We start from the raw sequence: 16068 nt of genomic DNA, 5'->3' as shown, positions 1-16068 counted from the left end.
CTGTGCAATTTTAATCTAGGGGTAACAAGCCTTTTGCCTAAGAAAATAACTCTTGCATCCACCATGTGGTTAGACACCTGGCATTTCTCTAGCAAATTGTAAAGTGTTGCTTTCTGGATTAAAAGGTGAGACTTAAAATGCAAATACCCTAGAGAGAAGTCACATTTACTAAATTAGACTTATGCTATCCTGCAAATGATTGATTTAAAAGTCTCTCCCAAAAGGAGATTGAGATATCGAGGCATAGGAGAGAGGATGAAAGATCCCAGTGTTCAAAAGCAATGAATAAGAAGTAGGACCTAGCCCCTGCTCCGAAGGTGGCCCTCAGAGCACTTTGATTCTTCCTCTTTCAAGTCTGGTCTTTCAGAAAATATTTACTATGGAAGTCACATTTTACGCTGAGTGTAAGTTCAAAAGTCAGTGTGAAAATCTTGGGTGGTAAAAATCTCTCTTGAAAATCTCCCCTAAAGTGCAGTTCCATACTGCTTTTCAAGAAGTCCAGCATTGCCAGTTCTTCCTTGAGCTTTATCAAATACACCAGTGCTATTGCTTCAACTGAGTTCCAGCTTGTTTGTTTGCATTTAGGGGCTACATGCATGAAAAATTGCACACCTAGAAGTACATTCAATGCAGCCTGACGTTTCAAACTACAAGAGACACAGGAAAGTGAAGCCTAACCCAGGAAATAATAGATTCTCAGTCTTGTTTCATGCTTGTGCTGGGACATATAGATGCTCAGGAAAGGAATGCTGGAGAGAATTTTACACAGTATTTAATTTATTTTCTCACTCATATTTATTTATTTTTCCTTATAGTTGAACTTGCATAAATTATAGTCATGTTATTGAACTCCCTTGCATATTCGTCCAGATGTCCAGCTCTTGGGTGCTATCTTAACCTCATGCTACCATTGGAGAGGAGATGGCAGAAGAGCAGGGTATAGTGGAGCCCTTTGATTCCAGTCCAGAAAAATGAGAGCAGAGCACCAATTTGGGTCTTATACAAGGTGATATGCCAGGTGAATAAACTAGTCTCCATTTTGATGATATCTCTCTCTCTCTCTGTCATTCTCTCTCTCTTTCTCCAGGCTGGTCCATTCAGGTCCAGGGAAGGGATCACCCCAGGCTGGTGTGGATTTGTCCTTTGCAACGCGAACTGGTACCAGGCAAGGGATTGAAACACATCTCTTCAGAGCAGAGAACAGCAGGGACCTCTCCCACTGGACAAGGAGCATAGTACAGGGTTGCCACAATTCTGCTGAACTCATTGCTGAAATCAGCACTGGTGAGTACTGCAGTGGGCTACCGAGGACACACTGTTAGGGGAAGATGAACCCTCTACTCCACTGGGGCCTTAAAGTAGTTTTCATCACTGGCCTCTGGGGATAGTTAAAATTCCAGAAGCAAATTTAAATTCTTCTACATTAAGGAAGTCTATGCCCTACTAAAATGTAACCTAAAGCTTTGATTATAAAAAGACTTATCCTATCTTCATTCAAGAAAATTTGGTAAATTGGATAGTCGGTTACAGTTCTCCTACCTGTAACCTCTGGGTGGCTTCCTGGAGGAATGAACTTTGAGGCATGAATGAGTAGTGTTCTTGGTTACAAACAGCAGAAACTGATTCTGAGTAATCTATCACAGAATAAAATTATTGGAAATATATTAGGCAGTTAATAGGATTGATCAGAAAACAGGTGTGTGAGTCTGTTTGGCCTGCTATCAAGAAATGCCTGAAGCCGGGTCATTTATAAAGAAAAGAGGTTTACTTTGGTTCCCAGCTCTACAGACGGTACAGGAATCATGGTCCTGGCATCTGCTTCTGGTGAGGGCCTCAGGAAGCTTCCCATCATGATGGAAGGCAAATGGGAACTGGCATATCACATGGCAATAGAAGACAGGAGAGAGAGAGAGAGAGGAGAGGAAAGTGCCACACTATTTTAAACAACCAGGTCTCTCATGAATTCAAAGCAAGAGCTCACTCATTACTGAAAGGAGGAGGGAACCAAGCTATTCATGAAGGATCCGCCCCCAAGACCCAAACACCTTCCACCAAGCCCCACCTCCATACTGGGGATTACATTTCAACATGAGATTTGGAGGGGATAAAACATCCAAACCGTATCAACTAGAGACCCAGGGCAGTAAAAAACAGCAGGAGCCAAAGGCATCGTGGTGGCGATAAGCAGAGCAAAGGTACAGTTCTGGGAAGAGTGACCGGTGCCCCTGCCCTGGTGTGAAGGAAGAGGCAGAGGCAGAATGGAAGTGCTGAGTGAGTACAGGCCACACCCACACAGAGCTCTTTGAAAGGGCAAGTCGGTGGTAGAAACGGAAGGTGTGTGTAGAAGGAAGAACACTTCTATAGTACAGTATGTATTAAGGACCTGCTATATGCCAGGCATTTAATGTGTCAGTAGTTTCATACTTTGAAAAACAAACTTTTTTGGGGGGGGGGGGGGGGGATGGAGTTTTGCTCTTGTCACCTGGGCTGGAGTACAATGGCGAGATCTCACTGCGACCTCCACCTCCCGGGTTCAAGCAATTCTGCTGCCTCAGCCTCCTGAGTAGCTGGGATTACAGATGGGGAGGCAGTGCTATCAGTACAATCTCTGTGCCATTGTCCTTGGACATCCTTGGATGGGAGGGCTGGCAGAGGGCAGGGTTCAGGGACTGTTCCCAGAAGGAGTGATAGACCTCTTAGAGGAAAAGATGAGCGCTAGTTATAAGTCGAAAGATATCTGTAAGTCAGTCAGGAGAAAGGGCATATGTTTTAATCAGAGCTCTGATTAAAATCCACCGCATTCTGTGAGCAATGGAGATCTCTATTTCTTCCCCAAAACTTTGAAGGCCTCCCCACCTACTGTCATTATCATGAGGTAGGAAAGTTAAGCAATTCTGTGCCCAGCTCCTTCTCCACATCCCTCCTTGTCCTGAGAGCCAGACCCAGAAGGAACACAGGGCAGAGTGCAAAGAACTTGAAGTTTGAAAGCCAAACAACCTGGACTGGTGACGTGTTCATGTCTCTGAGCTTTCCTTTTTCCACCTATAATATCGGGCTGTGTTCAGGCTTCAGAAGTTCGAGGCTGGTCTCGAACTCCTGACCTCAAGTTATCTGCCCACCTCGGCCTCCCAAAGTTGGGATTACAGGTGTGAGCCAGTGTGCCTGCTGGCCTTATTTAAATCAAAGTTCTGTTTTTTCTGGCTTGAGACAAGGCCTACAGGGCCATTGGAAGGCAAGTACACCTATAGACCTGTGTGTTCTTAGATGGCTAGATAGGGACTAGTAGATCCCAGCAAAAGGAATTTCTTTCCATTTTTTTTCCTTAATTCTATAGGGCTTTTAAAATGACAACACCAAAATAAATCCATTGCATGGAGCAAATGATGTACAGCAAGTTCTCAATCAATAAAGCCCTTGCTCTTATGCCTCCAAGCCCCACCCCCAGCAGGGAGTGTCCTGGTTTCCCTACAGAACTTTTAGATGTAGATCAAAACCTTATCCAATTTACTTGTCAGGGTCTGTTAAATGTGGTGTTTTGTGAAGCAAAAAAAAATCCAATCTGATGTGTAATAACCTTTTTCAGAACTCTTTGATCATGAGTTTTAAACATTCACAAGTCTTCCTAAACAGGAGTTAGGATGCTGTGGCAGTCCCCGTGCCCAGCCCATAAGCTTAAAGAGCAGGACTCTTCCTAAACATAGTGAGAATCCCAGATAAAAGCTGGCAGCGCACCTGCTCAAGAAGTTTTTGCTTTGTGCCTTTGGCTCAGAGGGCACCATGTGGATGCCACCCCTGAGATTCCTGGATGCCACACCCGGGGTGCTCTTCATGGAAGATGCCACATCTGAGGTCTGTCAGCAATAGCAGCTTTTCCAGGATCCAAGATCATCAGGGAAATTAAAAGAGCACCCCTCTCAATTTCTAAAACGAGATTTGTTAGACTATTAAAAATTAGACTATTTTTAAAGTACTCATTCCTGACTTACGTATTTACATTAGTGAACTTTGATAATATCATGGGTGTATACTGTCTTCTTTCACCAGGTGGTAGATATAATTTTGTGTGTGTGTGTGTTGATGATGATAAGGATGGTGATTCAAAGGTGTCTTTATTTATTTAAAAAATTTTTTTTTTTTTTTTTGTTTGAGATAGAGTCTTGGTCTGTCACCCAGGCTGGAATACAGTGGAGCGATCTTGACTTACGGCAACCTCTGCCTCCCAGGTTCAAGCCATTCTCCTGCCTCAGCCTCCAGAGTAGCTGGGACTACAGGCACACACCACCACGTCTGGCTAATATTTGTATTTTTAGTAGAGATGGGGTTGCACCATATTGGCCAGGCTGGTCTCGAACTCCTGACCTCAAGTGATCTGCCCGCCTCGGCCTCCCAAAGTTGGGATTACAGGTGTGAGCCAGTGTGCCTGCTGGCCTTATTTAAATCAGAGTTCTGTTTTTTCTGGCTTGAGACAAGGCCTATAGGGCTGTTGGAAGGCAAGTACACCTATAGACCTGTGTGTTGTTAGATGGCTAGATAGGGACTAGAACGCAGATAACATTCAGTAGATCCCAACAAAAGGAATTTCTTTCCATTTTTTTCCTTAATTCTATGGGGCTTTTAAAATTACAACACCAAAATAAATCCAAAGAGAATATTTTCATGAACAATGACTATATTTTTATTTTAGTAAGAAATTTGTAGCTGATTGCTGGGACTGAGGAGGCATGAAGTGAGTGATTGGGAAAATGGATTGATCGCCATTGTTCATACTTGTCTCTTTTTCTCTCTTTCTCTCTCTTTCTCTCTCAGCTTGCACCTACAAAAACCAGGAGTGCCGTTTGACCATACATTATGAGAATGGATTTTCTATTACCACTGAACCACAGGAGGGTGCCTTTCCCAAGACCATCATACAGTCTCCTTATGAAAAGCTCAAAATGTCATCAGATGATGGAATCAGGATGCTGTATTTAGATTTTGGAGGCAAAGATGGAGAGATTGTAAGTGTACTTTTCTTTAGACCATGTGATTTCATATATTAATATTTCATCATGCAACATAATGCTGCCTTACTCTTATTCAGCATTTGACTGCTAATGATGTACTTGCAAGCCCATGTTTTATTTGATCCTTGAAATACAGTGATTAGGTTCAATTATTTCAAAGTTCTTTTCTTCGGTCTCATTTTCCATTAGAAGACTACATAAATATTTGAGTCAAAGGAAAGAATCCTTTACAAAGCTAGATTAAATTCTTATCAAATAGGGTCTCACCAGCTTAAAAAATGTACCCTGCAGTTTTAAAAAGTATCAAGCATCTCATATAACCTTGGCATTGTGCTAGATGTTAGGGATGCAGCGAACTAAAATACATGGTCCCTACTGTCAGGGAAGTCTCCGAGGAGAGGACAGAGAGCAAAGAGACAGGAGGGGCCAGATGAAGAGCAGAGCAAGAGGGCAGCAGGAAAATGAAAAGAAACTGATCAACTCCACTGGAGTGGAGAGAGGGCCAGAGGAGGGCACAGAAGCATGGAGCTGATGTCAAACAATATGCAACAAAATTAGCAAATTTATCCATGAAAGTAACATATGTCTCATCTCAATGCAAGTAGTCCATGCGTTGAAATTCATCATTTCCTGAGATGGTTTCTGCCTGCCATAATGAAAAAGTATATGACTTCACTTGCACAGAAGGGCGAGAATTGCACATTCTTATACTCTCTAGCAAGTGTCATCTTTGGCATTTCAGGAAAACATAGTATCTCATTTAAGCTGTCAAATGTAGAACTTCAAAGAGGACTTTGATTTTGTAATGACTAGTCTCTGTTTAGGTCCTCCCTAGCCACTGGGTTACTCAATGAATTTGTTGGCTTTCAGGAAGAAAAGGGCAGAACACACTTAACAGACCGTAGGGACTTTTTATCTCAAAATTGCAGCCCCACTCTTCTAAATGATGCCATACTTCTGGTACCAAGACAGTACCACATTTCTTGCCACGAGTGCCATAGGCAGCCACGATGGAGGCCATTCCCCGTGGCTGACACTTGGTTTGCTGACATTCACTTTCTGAGAGTTATTTCTAGCCAAGCATTTTTCTAACTTTTAAAATGGATCTACAGAATTTTTATCAAATGTTTGTTTGTTTGTATGTTTCAATCAGTAGGTTCAGTGTGAGGCACCCACTTGGAAATAAAGTAGTGACTTGAAAGTCCATTTTACTAAGAATATTTCTAATTCAGTTGCTGCTCTATCAATCACCCATCGTGTGCTTTTTCCTAAAGGTGACTACTCTCTAGCAAAGTGGAAAAGAATAAGAATCAGTCTCCTGCTTTATCCTTGGCTTAAAAATTCAAGGCTATTTTTGCCCATGAGGAAAATCACTTATGTCTAAATTTCAGCCTTTCTGCCAGTAATTACAGCCTGACTTGGAAGATTTAGGAAGAACTGATTTTTACTGCCAGTACATTTAGTTGACAGGCTCAAATTCAGACACAGCCTCCTTCCCCTCTACCCCCTATGTCTGTGTAAGCAATCCTGGAGGTGGGCCACAGACCGTCCCAGTGTGGAGGGGGAAGGGAGCAGAGATGAGCTGTAGGAAATGCAATAAACTGAGGGTCAAGACCTGGGTTCTCTTTCTGAGTCTGCAACAAACTCACCAACTCTCTTCGGAAAGTCCTTTCATTGCTTTCTATCTCAGTCTCCCATCCATAAAATATACGGATTGAAGTAGCTCATCTTTCATGTCTCTTTCAAAAGTTTCCTTCTGTGTTAGTGACATCGAATGTTGTGGTTAAGCCCTGGCTCTGGCATTAGACAGACTTACATTTGAGTCCACGCTTTTCATTTACTGTAAGATCTATATTTCAGAAAGTTTCATAACTTCCCTGAATCTTAGTTTCCCTATATAAAAAAATGGAGATAATAACAATAGCTTCCTCATCGGGATGCTGTGAGAATTAAATAAGATAGTGGATAGAAGATATTTAGCACAGTGCCTGGCTCATAATGAGTACCACCTTAACTTTGGTAGCTATAATATGCTCAGGTGGTTGTGATTCTCCAACATTGTCATCATCAGAACAAAACTGGGGACAGCAGAAGAGAATTGAGAACAGCTCTCCCAATTTCCCTAAATTAGGTCAGGTGATAAAATTCAACTTCTGAAGGACTCTCCTGCTCAGACTGTATGTCTTGCGTGTGCCAGGTTCTCAAGGAACACATCAAGAGGCATAAGACTTCAGATGGTGCCTTCCCAGAGATGTGGCATACATGCTTAAACAGTTCAAGACTGAGGATGATGACAACACAGCTACTTAGCATGGGTTCTGTGTTTTAGTTTATGAGGAAGTTTCACATATAGTAGCTCCTTTAATACTCAAATGACTGTGAATTAGTAGGACTGAGAAGAATTTTAAGAGACTTATCCAAGATTGTACGTCTGAAAAGCATCAGAACCAGGATTCAAACCTAATCTTCAGATGTGAAATTTAGTACTGCTTCATGCTGTATCAAATCCAACATGAATAAATATTTATGGTACCACTATTGTGGTACCAAAAATAAATGGCTTAGACAGTCAAGAAGGACAACATCAATATTTATGGTATTGGTATATCTAAATTTCACAGGACCTATTTTGGAAAAAAGATACATGAGATGTAAGGAATAAGTTCAAAGAGTTGTTCCTTTATCTCATTGAGGGGCAATGATTTTATTTTATTTTATTTTATTTTTACTTTTTTTATTATTATACTTTAAGTTCTAGGGTACATGTGCGTAACGTGCAGGTTTGTTACATATGTATACTTGTGCCATGTTGGTGCGCTGCACCCATCAACTCATCAGCACCCATCAACCAGTCATTTACATCAAGTATAACTCCCAATGCAATCCCTCCCCCCTTCTCCCTCCTCATCATAGGCCCCAGTGTGTGATGTTCCCCTTCCCGAGTCCAGGTGATCTCATTGTTCAGTTCCTACCTATGAGTGAGAACATGCGGTGTTTGGTTTTCTGTTCTTGCGATAGTTTGCTGAGAATGATGGTCTCCAGCTTCATCCATGTCCCTACAAAGGACACAAACTCATCTTTTTTTATGGCTGCATAGTATTCCATGGTGTATATGTGCCACATTTTCTTAATCCAGTCTGTCACTGATGGACATTTGGGTTGATTCCAAGTCTTTGCTATTGTGAATAGTGCCGCAATGAACACACGTGTGCATGTGTCTTTATAGCAGCATGACTTATAATCCTTTGGGTATATACCCAGTAATGGGATGGCTGGGTCATATGGTACTTCTAGTTCTAGATCCTTGAGGAATCACCATACTGTTTTCCATAATGGTTGAACTAGTTTACAATCCCACCAACAGTGTAAAAGTGTTCCTATTTCTCCACATCCTCTCCAGCACCTGTTGTTTCCTGACTTTTTAATGATTGCCATTCTAACTGGTGTGAGATGGTATCTCATTGTGGTTTTGATTTGCATTTCTCTGATGGAGGGGCAATGATTTTAGAGCATAATTGCTCCAGTTAACACTTAAAAGCAGGAAGTGCATATAGATTCATTTGATGTGCAAATCACTCATCTACATCAAGCATTAATTTAAAATCGCTCATGCTCTCTTCTTTTTAAATTTCAGCAACTGGACCTTCATTCCTGCCCCAAGCCAATTGTTTTCATCATTCATTCCTTCCTGTCAGCTAAGATTACAAGACTGGGCTTGGTGGCCTGAAGACAGGGGCGACTTGCCTTTGAGAAAAGAAGGGCTGCAATGCCACCAGAGAACGTGACATCAGACACCATCTGTAGTGAGCAGCGCACCAGATGTAGCGTGCTACAGTCAGCTTTAGCTCTCAAGAGTCATATGTAACTGTCCCAGACTCCTCTATCAGTTTCAGCAACTACAAGGGATACCCTGCGAAAGTACCGTGAGAAATATCAGAGTAAAACTTTCTAGAACAGTAAAAGGTTAAAGAGGTGAGGTGACGGGAAACACACAGCATAGCTTTGAAATAATGACAACAAGGACATGACCATTAGAACAGCATGTGCAGATCTTAATCATCCCAGTTCCTAGGTAACTGGTTCACCAGGTACACAAGGCCCAAATAGTTGAGAAATGGACATTTTTACCTACTCCTCCTAGCCCCTATGCCCAGTAACAATGATCCCTTTTTTAATTGTGATTTATTTCCTAATTCTTGCTGAGTTGACTTTCACTTGTAGGAAAAGAAATATATTTCAAATAGAAACCCACCTTCTATTTAAGTATGAAGCAGCTGTTACTTTTTAAACACGAATTATCTTTCAATAGTGTAGAATGATTCCAAAGTGTCCCCATTAGCATATACTGAGCAGGAATTAAATAAAGCATCAGATACTGATCTGAGCTGTAAGCTAGTAGAATCTGAGCCAAAGTAGACTGCTTAAATTGATAAGCTTTGCTAAAGAGTTGTATGTACAAAGGATTAATTCTGGGACTACACTCACACCAAGATCTGCTGTCTTGTAGCCAAGAACTACAGCTTTATTTATAGAGTGAATTATGGGTATTTTTTCAGAAAAGATTGTCATCTGATACACATATAAAACAACTCACATTGTTGGAGTTAACTAATTATCCCTATTTCATGGTTTTCAGTGGAAATAGTAAGCAACTTACTGACCCTTGTTTTTGCCTGTGCTTGTATGCATGCATTTCCAAGCAAGTAATAGAGCAGCCTCATTTAATTCTGGACAATGCTGGGTTTTACATATAGACTGACTGCTATAATCAAATCTATTGATAGTATCTACAGTCCTTTCAGAATTCCAGGGAAATAATATAATGACCTGATATTTTTCTACAGGAATATTTTCAGACATAGCACATTACTGATTTAATGCTTTTGCTTTTATCTTTCAAATCAAATTCGCTAAAAATAACACCTATTGATTTTGAAGTCATTTTTCTCAAACCTTGAAAATGAGCTCTAGGATCTCTATAAACATTTCGAACACTTTTCCTGTAGTTTACACAGACAGACATCTATTGTTAGACCTGTGTGTTTTAAAGAATCATACGTTAACAAATACCCATGCAAAGAGCTTCAAAAAGTGAAACCGTGTTAAAGGAACATGATTTTACTCACTCAGACATATTTGTTTATTGAATTGCAAAGTTTTATTTTAAATCAGCATTTCCCCAAAGAATATATCATATGACGCTAGGTTCCAAGGGGCTTGACCGAGTGGTGTTTTGCTGGGGGGAGGTAGGGGTTTGTTAATACACTTGACTGAGCTGAAAAATGTTAAACAGATTTCACAATTGCCTCCTTGAAGATTTTAAAGTTCATTGTGATTCTTCGAGGGGAAATCTGGTGAGCCATTCCTCACACTTACCTATGGGACTCCTTTCTAATGGAACATCTTGTGAAGCTAGTGGGTTTTGTTTTGTTTTTTTAATGCTTTAGAAAACACAGCTTTAGGATATTGACTTTTTGTTTGTTTCTATTTTCAAATGCTGAAAAGTCAAGTCCCAGCTTGAATACCATAGAAAAGCTTTGATGCATTTGTAAATTATATTGCACTTTCACTATATATTTTCAAAATCACTGGAATGTTGTTATACAAGAGAATTATAATTGTGTATTGTAAATAACATATTAAAATACATATATTAATGCCAATAGTTAAATTCAACAATATGTAATCTAAGGTGCTCGGTTCTACATGAAGTATGAGTTAACTGCTCATAATTAAGTTGCCAAGATTCTATTATATGTTTATAGACAAATTAAAATGATCATAATTACAAATATGATTTCCTTATCACTTAAGTTTTGGACTGATTAATATCTGCGTGGGGGTCAATGGAAACTACATTCTCTACATTTATAAACATTTAATTATTTATATTTTAGGAAAATATATTTGAATAAAATTAATGAATTTTCTGGAGTAAATTAAAATGTTGTTAGCAAGAAATAGAAAATTTGACTAAGATAATTGTGTATTGAATCATTTTTCCCCCCAAGTTAAAATGTATCATAATAGAGAGGCTCTAATGAATCAATTTCCAATATTCATTTTTTTCTCATTTTGAATTCAAGTTACAATGACTTTACACTGTAGATTTTAATCTTGCCTGATGTGTGCTGGTGTGTATGACACAAACTCATAAGTCTGGATCATGCTTGGGTACAGTCAATGAATCAACCAAGTCACTTTGAGGAATTTGTTTTTGTCCAATTTGCTCTGTGCTCAATCCCATGAATTATTACATTTACAATGTTTGTCCCCAAATGAAAACCAATATAAATGAATGATGTTTTAATCTGTACTTTATGGGAAGCTGCCTATTTTTCAGTAGATGTGGTTGAGTTCCCTGGTGTGGTGACATCCTTTTAGGCCATCTCATAGGGATTTAAAGAAGGCCAATAGGAATATAGATATTGGTTTGTCTTTCTCTTACTTGAACTAAGTAGGAGAAACCAAACCATAAACCTATTACAAACTACCCAGGCAGAGGCATTTACTTAATTCATCAACTAGTGCAATTAAAACCCTGAAAACACATGTTCCTTGTTGACTCTGCTTGGTTGAAGCAGGAAAGAGTGGTTTTGATGGTCAGAAAGTTTTAAAATTAATGGGCAGGGCCTTTCTAGCCCCTGTTTTACAAACGCGTTAGATATTCCATCTTGAGGGGATTGCAGTAGGAGGCTACAGTGAGGGGGTAATTTTTGGATGTATCTGGACTTAAAAAAAAAATGTGCCTATATTTATAGCACCATGAATATGATGTAAAATTTATATATGAATTAAATAAATATTCACCTCTGATTTCCAGTGCAGAAGTTTATATGATATTCTAAATATACAATACGGTGACCTGGACAGTGGTTTTACAATACTCATAGAAGAGCATGGGAGTATGAAGGCAAGTCTTGCCATTCTCTTCCATCAAGTGCTGAAGGATAAGGGGGATGCCACTAGCAACACGTTTGTGTGTTCACTTATTTTTACTTTTCTGAATTCATTTAAAAATATATAGGTTTGGCTGGGCACAGTGGCTCACGCCTGTAATCCCAGCACTTTGGGAGGCCGAGGCGGGCAGATCACCTGAGGTCAGGAGTTTGAGACCAGCCTGGCCAACATGATGAAACCCTGTCTCTCCTAAAAATGCAAAAATTAGCCAGGCCTGGTGGCAGGTGCCTATAATCCCAGCTACTCAGGAGGCTGAGGTAGGAGAATCGCTTGAACCCAGGAAGCGGAGGTTGCAGGGAGCCGAGATCATGCCATTGCACTCCAGCCTGGGTGACAAAAGCAAGACTCCATCTCGGGGAAAAAAAAAAAGTGCTTTTTCTTTTTCCCATTGTAGCAAAGTTTAACAGATCCCTAGAATATTAATATTGTCCCCAAATTATTAAGTTGAATATAGTTTCAGGATGGATCTTCACTCAGGGCTTAGGGCTCCCATTTTTAACTATGTTTTCATGGGATTTGACACATACACCAAGCCCCAAATACACAACTTCTCTGTTGTACTAAAATTTGGTTTGTGTTTAAGTTGCTTGTAATAAATGTCATGGACTGGGGTTTCAAAGTCTTTTTACTAGTTGAAACTTTAGTAATATTAAGATTAAATTTAGAACCATAGAATCACAATTTTGAAGAGATCTTAGAGGCTATCAACCATATTTGAGCCCAAAGTTTATTATTTATTTATTTATTTATTTATTTTTGACGGAATGAAGGGCTTTATTGAAAACGAAAGTACACTCCACAGTGTAGGCCTGAGCATAAGGGGTCAAAGGCTCTGTTACAGAGTTTTTGTGAGTTTAAATATCCTCTACTTGGGGTACGCCCTATGTAAATGAAGAGGATGAAGTAAAGTTACAAGGTGTATGCCCTATGGAGAGGCTATTTCCTGTTATAGCGGAAGTGTGAATTAGCCTTATGTTCCCTGCCTCCAGACTCTATTTTCCTGCCTCATCTCTCCACTTAGAGATGTGATCCTCATAAATCTTTACGGGAGGCAGAGGGACCGATGGTGTTTTTTTCTGTAACTGCTTCATGCTGACTTGAGGCGTAGTCTCTACCTATTGGGAATCACGGAACTCTCTCTCTCACGCTGCTCTATCTAGTGGAGGCAGGGTAGTTTCTTGATGGCCAGGGGCGATGTCTTCACCTGGAACTGGCTGGAGCCTTTGTTGCACGATCACCTGAAGCTTGATGGTCTCTCAGGGGTTCCAATGGGTGCACAGTTCCAAAACTGTGGCGGGACCCTTCTCAGTTGCAAGACCACGAACCTAAAGCTCAAGGTCCCGAAGTTTTTGTTGTAGTGTGGATGGCAAGGACAGTCATCCTTTGATGTTTCCAGAAGATTCAAACTGTAAAAAGTTTTCTTTACCCTATTATTTCAACAGTACTAACTTAAGGTATATGATTTGCTAGTAATGTAGCAACATTGTATATACATATAAAAATGAATATAAACCAATTGAAACTTTTTGAATATAAACCAATTAAAACTTTTTAAAGTTTGTGCCACTTAAAGTCATCCCACACATACACCATGGCTCAGGTACTACATCTTTGGAAACACTGACCTTGTATAATATTCCATTAAACTCAGGAATCGCTTCCTGAACATCCTTTGAAATTATTCATCCAGCCTGAAATTGAAAATTTCCAGGTATGGGAGAGAAGTACCTCATCTCCCCAGGTAGGTGATTCCATTGCTGGATGGGTAGAGATGTTTGAAAGTTCTTACACTGTTAGAGCCAAAACTTCTGGCAGAAGTGGGAGATGGTGAAAAATAAGAAAGCCCTATGGGGACAAGATAGAAAACTGACACACAATCAGACCATCCATTGCCTGTTGGCAGCATGGTCAGGAAAAGGCATCCCATGGACAAAGCCCCTCCCGCTGACTCTGATCTCAGAGGTGGACACACTCCTGCTCTCATGCTTGGCCTCATGGCTGTGATTCTGCCTTGGCTTGGACCATGGCCTGGGAATGTTGAAAGAAAACGTAAGGTCAGAGGATCACTTGAGGCCAGGAGTTTGAGAGTTTGAGACCAGCCTGGATAAAATAGCGAGACTCCATCTTTAAAACAAAACAAAATAAAACAAAAAAACAAACAAAACAAATTTCTATCTGCCTAACTTTCAGTCATGACCATGGTTCTACCCTAGAAAATACTGGAAGTCCAATTTCCTGTCCACATGAATATCCTATATAAAAAGACAAGTCAAGGCTGGAAACTACTAAGTAATGTAAAATGATCTGAAAATGGTTTTCAATAGGGCATTTAAAGTTCATTTTCATCTTTAAAGAACTACAGTTACCAAGATTAAAACCTTCTACAATACTTAGTGGTAAGATATCTTGCAATAATTGAGAGAGCAATTTGGCAATATCTACACAAATTTAAAAATACATGTACCTTTTGACTTGTGGGAATTTACTCTAGAGATATAACTGTATGAGTGCACAAAGGCGAATGTCTAAAGATCATCTCTGCAGTGTTGCTTGCAACAAGACCATTGAAAAAGTCAATGTGACCATCACTAGCTAAATAAATCCTGGCACAAAAGTATGCTTGAACATTCTGCAACTGTTACAAAGAATGGTCCATCTTTAAGTGCTAATATGGACAAAATCTCTAAGTGCGAGCTCTGCGAGGTGCATATCTCCCGTTTTTTGTGTTTTTAAATGGCTCTCCAGAAGAGTCAAAGTACACCCTCCACACACCCCATGGGGGCATTTTGGAAGTCTGTGGTAATGCTATTTGGTTGTCACAATAACTGGGGGAAGGGGGCACATTATTGGCATTTAATGAACAAGACCCAGAGTTCATAGATATAATGCTAATGACAGCCGTACATCCAATGGAACCATTTCCCACACAATTTTTGAGTGTCCTGGGTTATTTGTGTTGGTGAAAAACCTATTTGATAATCCAAGCCTAGACCCTGACTACCTTTTATGTATGAAAACATTTTGACAGATTCAATATATTCTGACTTTTCTAGATATGCAACTACCATATATATGAAAAAAAGATTGTGTTTCGTTTTGCTCAGGTCATTATCAAAAGGTATTAACATTTTATAAAAACAAGTCTGTATGGTACTTGAGTTACAAACAACTGACTTAGCATCACTTCAGTCATGGCTAATTGGTGTGAAAGTCAAACATCTGACTACTTCATTTTGTCTTTTAGTGTAGTCATACTCCAGCATCTCCATATTGAAATGCATACTGTTTTATTATAATTACTTTGCTTTTCCAAAAATTTTATCTTATGGTTAAGAGATAGCAATTTTTAAGAGTCTAAGTATGTATAGGTTAGATTACTGTATAGGACACATCCTATGTATATCCTCAGATTTCTTCAGTGCCATCATGGCGTCTCCTAAACTTCCAGCTGTTTACCACAACCTTAGGCACCACCATAGCTGGGTCTGCTTGACCTAAGTGTTTAGCCACTTAGAGCCAACCAATTACTTGCCTGGAAATGTTGCCTCCCCTCCCATCTCTGTTTGGTGGCTGCCAGGCAGCCAGGCAAAGGAGACACATACTTCAGTTTCTGAGTTCTATCATCAATTCCAGACTTGGATGGACAGCACACTGCAGGGCACAGGAGCTGGATTCCAGAGCAGCTGCTGGGTCATAACCTGAGCAAGGCAGAACTATAGGGGATTTAAATCTTTGTGGGGTCAAACAGGAGTCAGTAACAAGGAGGAGCCAGCACAAATAAATAATCCTCTTCTTCCTCTCTTTTTTTTTTTTTTTTTTGAGACCAGAATCTCACTCTGTCACCCAGGCTGGAGTGCAGTGGTGCAATCTCAGGTCATTGCACTCTTTCACCTCTTAGGTTCAAGCTATTCTCCTGCTCAGCTTCCCAGGTAGCTGGGATTACAGGCAGACGCCACCATCCCCACCTAATTTTTGTGTGTGTTTTTTAATAGACACAGGGTTTCACCATGTTGGCCAGGCTGGTCTCAAACTCCTGACCTCAAGTGATCTGCCTCCCTCGGCCTCCCAAAGTAATGACATTACAGGCGTGACCCACTGCACCCGG

At 40.2% G+C, this 16068-nt stretch overlaps 1 protein-coding gene across 1 annotated transcript in view; it reads left to right on the top strand.

Annotated features, from left to right (window-relative positions):
- The window catches only part of SNTB1 (syntrophin beta 1), a 277719-nt gene extending 265900 nt beyond the window's left edge, over positions 1–11819 (top strand). The window contains exons 6-8 of the mRNA XM_025393674.1: positions 1088–1284; positions 4807–4997; positions 8638–11819. Coding sequence (XP_025249459.1) covers positions 1088–1284; positions 4807–4997; positions 8638–8730 — 481 coding nt within the window. The 3' untranslated portion in view covers positions 8731–11819. The remainder of the gene's footprint in view (positions 1–1087; positions 1285–4806; positions 4998–8637) is intronic.
- Positions 11820–16068: the final 4249 nt, after the last annotated feature.

The sequence above is a fragment of the Theropithecus gelada genome, chromosome 8, assembly GCF_003255815.1.
Source record: "Theropithecus gelada isolate Dixy chromosome 8, Tgel_1.0, whole genome shotgun sequence".
Taxonomy (NCBI): domain Eukaryota; kingdom Metazoa; phylum Chordata; class Mammalia; order Primates; family Cercopithecidae; genus Theropithecus; species Theropithecus gelada.
This window is presented reverse-complemented; position numbering and strand designations above follow the sequence as displayed.